Source organism: Orbicella franksi, chromosome 11, assembly GCF_964199315.1.
Source record: "Orbicella franksi chromosome 11, jaOrbFran1.1, whole genome shotgun sequence".
NCBI lineage: Eukaryota > Metazoa > Cnidaria > Anthozoa > Scleractinia > Merulinidae > Orbicella > Orbicella franksi.
Window position 1 is genome coordinate 11,791,378 of NC_138155.1, and position 9,172 is coordinate 11,800,549.

The 9,172-nt window shown below is 40.7% G+C and overlaps 1 protein-coding gene and 1 long non-coding RNA gene across 3 annotated transcripts; both read left to right on the forward strand.

Annotated features, from left to right (window-relative positions):
- The first annotated feature begins 169 nt into the window (after positions 1-169).
- LOC145460367 (uncharacterized) lies at positions 170-1,785 on the forward strand. The gene is made up of 2 exons (XR_014039829.1): positions 170-966; positions 1,103-1,785. It is a non-coding gene; the product is annotated as an uncharacterized LOC145460367 (long non-coding RNA).
- Positions 1,786-4,963: 3,178 nt separating this feature from the next.
- On the forward strand, positions 4,964-7,759 carry LOC145460297 (DNA-binding protein P3A2-like). 2 transcript variants are annotated; one of them, XM_081445054.1, is made up of 2 exons: positions 4,964-5,236; positions 5,571-7,759. In XM_081445054.1, exon 2 carries the CDS (start codon positions 5,629-5,631, stop codon positions 7,090-7,092), a length of 1,464 nt encoding a protein of 487 aa, XP_081301180.1. In that variant the 5' UTR covers positions 4,964-5,236; positions 5,571-5,628; the 3' UTR covers positions 7,093-7,759. The 2 variants fall into 2 exon arrangements, with proteins under 2 accessions (XP_081301180.1, XP_081301179.1); XM_081445053.1 differs by having other exon boundaries at positions 4,965-5,161.
- Positions 7,760-9,172: the final 1,413 nt, after the last annotated feature.

Consider the following 9,172-nt stretch of genomic DNA (forward strand, 5'->3'; position numbering starts at 1 on the left):
CCGAACATACCCCTTTGAACGTTCTCTACCTCAGTTATGAGGACATAAAATTAAAAATAAACCCTTACGATAAAGGAAAAAACATAGATCTAGTCCAGAAGCTGTGCCTAATCTAAAAGTAAGCCTATGATTTTGCATCTGGCATGGACATTTATTTTAATTTTTTTTTTTTCTTTGGGCCGTGGGTGGAGGAGGTATAGAGTGTTTTCACGTGACGTCATCAAATTCTTAAATCCAAAACTAAAGAGCCACCAATGTTTTTATCCTCATTAGCCATAAGAGGTACTAATTTTAGATCTGTTTACAACTCTCCAGCTCAATAGCGTCCTTCGTTTGGAAACCAGCGCATTTTGAATTTCAGAGTTATGGCGGTGCGTGACATAAAGCTACCATTAAAGTATTTGGAAAAGTGCTTATTTAAATGTTTTTTCGTTCAGTGCAGATCAGTGACCTGGATAGCCAAAGGAAGTTCCAGATGTTAACACTATTTTCCGGCCGCCAAATTGGTGTCCCACAGAGGAACAGTCCAATATGGCGGCTCCATACTAGGCTCTGTAAATTTGCGCGGAACATTTCGACGAATATCTCAACTTCGGGACATTACGCACACACCTTAAACTTTGAGAACTGTCTTCTTCATTTATCTTCTATAACATCACAATTTCTCGACTTTATCCTCTGAATGGTTTTTGATTTTTTTTTTTTTCTTTTTCTATTGCGTGACAGTGTAAATACTCTATTGGTTCCTGGGCGTATCACGCAGTCTTTCCTTGTGGTAGTTGGTATGGCAACAAAGGAACGCGTGACGTATGCTCTTCGCCTGGCTCTGCGCATTCCTTCGAAAAAGCCAGTCGATTAATTATTACCAGAAGGGCAATCGATCAAGATATGAGAGGACCACCAGACGTAGTTTGAAAACCTGTAGGAGTCGAGAGCCTCCGGTGTAGCTATTTTTACTTCGAAATGGTAAGTTTCACGCCGCGTTGCAACCACAGGAGCACTTCAGTGGTTTTTTTGCATTTCAATGGCTTACCTACCGTTTGTTTACTTTTTCTATTCTCGTCGTAACAAATTGTGTTACTATACTTTTCGTTTTCCGCAGCCGGCCGGTCACAAGTCTGGAAAAGTAAGGAAATCAGGGAAAAGTAGAAGCAGAAGCAGAGGAAGCAGTCGAAGCCCGTCGAGGAAAGGAGGGAAAAAAAGCGGAAAGAAATCTCGGTCGCCATCACCTTCGAAAACAAAGAAGGATGTCGACTTGTTGAGCCCTGACGCCATGGTAAACGGTTACTATATTGCTCACAATGCGCCGCAATTTTTGGGATACAGAGGTTTTGGATGGGACACTGGAGCGAAAGGGAAGAAGAAGAAAAAGGGCAAGGGAAAAAAGAAGAAATGATGTTTCCAGGGTTGCGAACAAATCGTCAACTCAAACACGCCACAGTGGACAAACACGACCCTGCGACTTTATAGTTACGGCGATTTTTAATTACCTTTACAAAAGGGTCGATCTGAGAGATACTGCAGGGTATGATGCATGTGTCTAGGTTGGTGCCAAACTGAGGAATTTTCCCTCTGCTGAGCTGGAATCAAGATTAAACAAAGGCTTTGAAGGAAACTGCATCGAGGACTGCGCGCGAAAATGCAGTAAAATGCAGTTCGAGCATGAGAGAGATGAAAGATTTTTAATTTGTTGTGTATCCGAGATTTTTCATCTACACAAAGTAATACGAGAGTACAACATGTGATTCTGAAGTTTTTTTTTTTTTAAATAAACTGACAATGCCACCAATCTGGATAAGATGTTCCCAATAAAGGGGCAGTAGCAAGCCACTAGAGCTGGGGATTGGGAGGGTGGAGGGGTGGGTTGGGTCCATTGGCATTTGCTTGATTAAACCTTGTTAGAAAATATGAGCAACAAATTTCAGCATTTGCTAATTTTTTTTTTTTTTTTTTCTTTTTTTTTTTTTTTTTTGTGGTGGTTTTGAAAACTTTCGGATTACTGTACATTGTTGGATTGAATTATTGCAGTCTTGAAGGAAACAGCAGATTTGTAATTAAGGTGTGAAAAGTGTTATGTGAATCCGTGGTAATATTTATTTCCAATGTGAGATAAGATTGCATCTTAGGACAGTATGGGGAAGGAATAGACATATTATGGTTAAGAAGTAGAGTAGTGGCTTAGGGCCCATTCGTCCAACTTTTGACACCCAAACGATAGCTATGCCCCAAGTAGTAGTAGTAGTAGTAGTTAACTTTATTAACGTGTCAGGAATCTCTAGCGAATAGCACTAATTGGTGACACAAAAATAAGATATAAAAATATGACAAAATTAAATACTTTGATACAACCCAAAGACTGCATGGTAAATGCACAACCCTAGACTGCAAGCAGCCTCTTGAATTTTTTTGTTTTAAATTTCATATAAACTGACTGCAAATTGTAGAACAATTTACAAAGTGAGGTTGCAGTTTTGCCAGTTGTCGCTTATAGATAGTGCACGTTTTCTTGCTTCCTCTAAAACTTTTTGAGAAAAAGACTCCGACCATTCACTGTCTACAGTACCCTTTCACCTATATTTCTTATTGATGTATGAATCTCGTGTTAAAACATTTTGTGAATTAATATTGTTTTGAAACACAGTAACGTGTAGTTCCAGAAAATATCCATGCCTCCCCCACGGAAGGGAATTTTTCTAAGACCTCCCCCCCCCCCACCCCGTCTGGAAATTCCAATTAAACTTGATGCATTTCTTTAAATGATTTGTCTTAGAGAACCCCCACCCCCAGGAAATTCTTCTGTGGAGAGAGTGTGGATATTTTCTGCAACTGTACAATATATATGATTTTTGATCTTAATTCTGTGTGATTGACAGCCAATGAATTTTGACATGGTTGCTTTTAATACAGTTGATGATTAGCATTACTCTTCCATTACTACTAACATGATTACAGTATTAATATCATTTTGAGGTTATGGGGAACCCTCCTCTAAGCAGACTTTCAGCCATCAGATCTCAGTCACAAACAAACACAGCATATAGTTTCAACCTTATGGAGTTATATTAACACCTCTCCCATCAACAGGAGATACAGTGGCCTTGATGGTCACTGTGCTGGGATCAAGCAGGTCCAGGTTCGAGCCCTGGCCAATCATTTCCCTGTGCTTTTTGGCAACACTTTATTCTCAAATTGCCTCTCTCCTCCCAGGTGTAATAAATAAATACTGATGAATTTAAAGATCTAGGGGGAGGGTGCAGAGGGTGTGCACCCCTCCCTGAGATGACATGCTGCTTTCTAATATAACTGGTATCCCGCAAAAGAAAAAACTCAGTTATGCCATTCCTTAGTGGTGCACCCCCTCCTAAGAAAAATTCTGGATGCGCCCCTGGAAATGTATTTGTGTAGCAAGGGAAAAGTCAATTCAGGAATGAGAACACTTAAAACTGCAAACAGCAATGGTAATAATTTGGTTTGTGGTTTTGTGGGTTTCTTACATGTCCGCAGAACTTTGTAATTTGTGATTGGTCGGTACACAGCTTACCTGTCAGAATCGGCATGCAGGGGTATTTGACAGAACGCTGAACGTTGAACACCAAATGCACTGTTTGCTTGCAGTTTAATAAGTTTCACTCAAGGTTGCTTGTGGTTAACTTTTGTTTGTTAAGGACAGCATTGTATTGGATAATTGGCCCTGTCCAACAAATAAAAACTAACTGCAAGCAAATATAAGTGAAACTAACCACAATCAAACAGTGCATTCGGCATTCAGCATTCAGCTTTCCACGTACTGCAAGTAATACCCCTGCCATGTCAGAATGAAATTTAAATGTTTGCAGATTTCTTGACTCGCACAGTAAAAGGTAGCAGAATCCGGGGGGGGGGGAGCACTGCCATATATGGGCTATATAGGTATGTGCCGCTGTGAAGGGTATGGTTTTCAAGCAGTTTACTCTAGGATAGGGTATATAAATCAGAGCGTTTGGGTCTAGAATAGGGTATAATTTTTCACAAAACTGACTAGCTGGTTGAAGATTTTATCTAGACTAAGGAAACCAGGAATTGCCACTCAAAAATGTAAAAAAAAATCAAATCAGCAAGTTTAAATCTACACAAATCAGCCTCAACAATGTCGATAGATGAGGGGATTCGGGGAGTTTACTCTAGTATAGGGTAGCAAAATTCAGCTGAACTAGTTCTGGTATAGGCTAAGGGTTCCAGGGTCCCAGCGGCACATCCCCACCCAGAAATTCCCAAAGAGCCACCCCCCCCCCACCCCCCCGCGGGGAGCAGAATCTATTTTTTTAGAGGCATAACTTTACTCTTAGCAAAGGACAACAGAATTTTTCAATTAACGTGCATTATTTATTAACAAATTTTCTGACCATATGACCAAAATAACACCAAATTATTCTTCAGAGAGTTGTACCCTCCCCTGAACTAATTAAAGTAAGTTGGGGTCACTGCAGTCTGGTGTCAGTCTTTTTTTTCTGCTACCCTAAAAAAATATTCAATAGTTTTGTGTTATTTTTACCCAGATTTTATATTTTAAAGAAGTCCTGTCAAAGATGAATAGATACAAGCAAGACGTTTGTTTGACCAAAGATACCAGCTGGCCTATTAGAGTCAATGAATTAATATTGATGCTATTTACTAATGATAAGATAAAATCCATTATCACAACTCATTTAACTTAGACATATACTGTCGCTTCATTCTGTGAAGAAAAATAGTGAACTCGTCAATTAATCACTGGAAATAGTCAGGAAGTGAAAGACTATTGTCATGAAAACATGAGATTTTATCTTTTTTTGTCTAAAATGTACTTACTTTTTAGTCCAAAAAATTGAAAGGAACAGGTGAGGCTGACAGGTGCCACCCGCCTGACTAAGGCCCTAATTAAAGCCAATGAGATCAGTTGGTATAAAGCTGAGGAAAATGTTGGCCAATTATCGCGCGCGTTAGATAAAAGCGAGCCCCACAAATATTCATGAATAAGGGGCGCCCCGCTGTTTAGTCAGCACATGCGTGGCAGCACCACGCTACTTTGGTTCTATTGAGCAGCCGCCATCGCGTTCTCTTTTCCGCGCAAGTCGGTGGAGCAGCTTCTTTGCGCAGATTCAGAAACTTTGCCGAGCTATTTTTGATCCTGCCGTCAAACCAGGTATCTTTGCTGTGTTTTAGCTAAGAATTGGGTCTTGTTTCAGCGGTTATGGAACGTAGTTTGTCGATTGCCAGTGTAAGTATCAACACCGTGGTAATCTAGTGAATGGAGAAGTTTACCAGACGAAAAGAGCGTAATTTTCGAACGAAAAAGGCATTTATTTTCTCGTGATCGAGTACGGGAACGAATTCGATCAAACACAATTTAGGGGATTTTAGCCGTGTTTTTTTCTTGATTTATTTGGGTAATTTCTCGATGAAAAAGCTGCCTTAAGACGAGGTTTTTGACATGAATTTCGTATTCATACGTCGCTTGAAAATTCAATGAGCGAACTTCAAAGAACTGGTACGACTGTGTTTTATCGCGTCGAGGCTGACTCTTTATGTTTCTTTGTTTACTTCTTTGACAGCAAACTGGCTCAAGTCAGTCTTCACCAAGTGGGTTTAACCCAAGCTTTGTCGCAAAGCATGTCCCAGACGTTGCAGATGTCCCATTCGATGTCTCAATCGATGAGTCAAATGTCCGACGATGAACCATCTTCGCCAGAGTCAACAACCTTCGATGGCTCGGACTTGCTGAATTCCACCGTCAGCGATGAAGTAACCGCTCAGCTGGCCGCAGCGGGGCCTGTCGGCGTAGCTGCCGCCGCCGCCATCGCGACTGGGAAGAAGAGGAAAAGACCACATTCGTTTGAAACAAATCCATCGATTCGGAAACGCCAGCAAACTCGTCTTCTCCGAAAATTAAGAGCCACGATAGATGAATATACGACGCGCGTTGGACAGCAAGCTGTGGTGTTGTGCGTTTGCCCTGGGAAGCCAAATCCGCTTTTCAAGGTGTTTGGAGCCGTGCCTCTAGAGAATGTGGTTAGAAATCTAAAACAGCTTGTTCTTCAAGACTTAGAGCACGCTTTGGCCGAACATGCCCCTCCACCACCCCCAGAAAATCCAGATATTTACACCCTCCCACCGCTGGTCATAGATGGCATACCAACTCCTGTTGACAAAATGACCCAAGCCCAGCTCCGAGCTTTTATTCCAATGATGTTGCGTTATTCTACTGGTAGAGGAAAGCCAGGTTGGGGAAAGGATTCTACCCGGCCGGCTTGGTGGCCATCTGACTTACCTTGGCAGAATGTACGCAGTGATTGCCGCAGTGAAGACGAGAAAGCTAGGATATCGTGGACAAATGCTCTGCGACAGATTGTGAAGAACTGCTACAAGTATCATGGACGAGAAGATCTGTTGCCAGCCTTCTCAGAAGGAGACGCACCACAACACCAGTATGTGCAGCAGCCACATCAGATGGTGCACACGATTTCAAATGCTGATGGCACCGTGTCCCTCATCCAAGTGGACGCTTCAGGAGCTGTCAGCACTTTGTCAGATGCAGCTACCTCGCAAACAGAAGCTACACAAGCAGTAGCCACCTTAGCAGAGGTAGCTGCAGCAACTCAAGTAGAGGTGACCCTTCCCCACCCAGGACAAAACGAAGCAGTTACAATCGACCAAAGTGAATTGTCTCACACAGAAGCAATTGCACAAGCAGCTGTAGCCACTCTAGCAGAAGCCACCCTTGCTGAAGGCGGGCAGATTGTTTTACCAGAACATGCTGCTGCTGCAGCCGCTGCTCTGGCAAATGTACAGGATAACATGAACACTTCTAACATGGTGACCATTCCTGTGCAGGCTGCAGCATCTCTCATGCAGATTCAGACTCACCATTTACCAGCAAGCACCCACTCTCAGTACATGACTGCATCAGTACCTCAAGTAGCTATGGCCCCTCACTCAATAATTCAGACAGTAACGACCACATCGATGGGACATGAGGTTCACACACAAATTGTCGATACCTGCGAGGGAGTCCCGGTTGCTACCCAAGCTGTAGAAGTAGTTACTCTTGAAAATGCTCAGGATCCCATGAACTGATGCTACTTCAAGGCAGGAACTGCATCATAATGTAAAGAAATACAGAGAAAAGCAAGATGTAAATAAGGGCTGTGTAAACAGTAACTACACGTGAAAAGACAAGTTAGAATAAGAATAGTGAAAAGATTGGAGCTTTGGATGATTTTAGTGGAGAAAAGAAACATTGTTTAATTTTAATTTTTGCTCAAAGACCTTGCTTCTTAACATACACATTACATGTCCCATGTACATGTTAAGTTGTAACTTCTAAATATCAGACTTATGGACCTGTTTTCATCCAGAAAGTAATAGTATACTTGGGTACCTTGTTTTACATTTTTCCCTACAAGACAAAAGCTTCTAACTTGAATTTGTATATAAACAACTTGCGTATGTCATGAAATTCAGTTATCGCTTTCACTTTCTGTTTTTTTTTTCTTTGAATGAAGTAAAACCAGTCTTCTTTATTTTTGTGACATGTTTTGCAATCTGACTTGAGCAGTGTTATGTTGATTAACTTTTTTTCAATGACATGGAGACTGATTTATTTTTGAGTTGGAAATATTGAAGTGGTATTATTAAAAGAACCTATGTAAACGTACTCTGATGTGTCTAGAATGAAATTGTACATTGTTAAGTGGTGGTGATTTCAGAGCCCTTTTAATTAAAATGTTTATTTAATGTGTTACCTGTGTTGTTTGACTGTATTTTCTCTGAAATTTTCAGCTTTGACTAGTTTTGCATCAAGTTAAATAATGACATTACATGTACTTGAGTTAAGGGGGGGAAGGGTACATCAGTCAACGTCCTGAAATCTTTTTTAAACTCTTTGTTTGAGTACTGTTGGCATGGAAATCTCAAACCAGGATTCGTGTCTCTTTAAGTACTTGAGAGATGGAATCAAAATTCAAGGCCTTGAAATTGCTTGGCAAGTGAAGTGAGCCCTTGCAAGTACTTGAAATTTGTTTATTTTTTTTGCCAAGTGTTTCTCTTCCTAGGCTGATGCAAAACCAAAATGGAACAGGGGCTGTTGTACTACCTTATCCTGCAGATACCAGTTCAAGATGGGGTCCTTTTCATGGGGTATACTTTACTCCTATCCTTTGATGAAAATTATGGTACTACCTATCAAAATCTGGTTGTTGTGAAATGTTTGAAAATGACGTGTTCAAATTTGATAGTGTGGAGAAATTCTAATAAATGAAAACCACCTTCACTTCCGATGAGAGATGCAGAACCCGATTTAATTCTTAAGGCTGAGAGGAAATACGTACTTGAGATTTTGCAATTGAGCAATACAGCACTTTTTCCATGGTTACCTAGCCTCATCTAATCAGGAGGGGGCTTCAGATAATTTGAGACAGTAATGCAAACCTGAGGTGCAATAAAGGGTTTGCATAACTTTTGAGAATCAGTCTAACCCCCCGCCTCTAAGTGTTAAGATGAGCATATGTAAAGTACTACCGCTTCTACAAAATATTTCTCAAGAATGTGTTAATGAAATGCCACAACCTATCGAAAAATGTGTGTGTAGTATTTCAGTTACTTTACAATAAGAGATGGAGTACCCCAGACCCCAGTAAGAACAATGGCTACCCAGTACATTAACAATCATTCATTATAATTCATTTAAACTTCCTTTTGATTGTTTGGGAGACCTGCTCTGATATATGAGGTTCAAGAGAAAGAATTTAAGAACAAAGGGTGCTGCAAACTCTTTGTTGGGAGGTGGGAAAAGAAAGGGTGGAAAGTCATTGGAACTAAGAGATGTTGGGAAAAGTTTTGCCAGTTGGAAGGTGGGTAAATGGGGGCTGGAAAGTCATCAGAACCAGAAGTTTTGCCTAAAGTGCAGAGCAACTATGGCCAGAAGTAAATTGTATTGTGTTCACCAGTGTGAAATTGTGAGGCCCAACCAAGGTAGAATATGCAGCTTTGCACTGCACAATTTTTCAGTAGTCAAAACTTACTTAAAGCTACGAGAAGCACAGTTGTTAAGACAATTAAAAATTATCCTTAGTATCTCTAAATGATTGCTTACAACTGACAAAGTAATCAAATCTTTCTCAACCATGCCCAGTAGTTGTTATGGTCTGTAACATCA

Bases quoted from the DNA above. Each gene is read 5' to 3' on its own strand.
- LOC145460297 (XM_081445054.1), top strand. From the start codon at position 5,629: ATGTCCCAGACGTTGCAGATGTCCCATTCGATGTCTCAATCGATGAGT.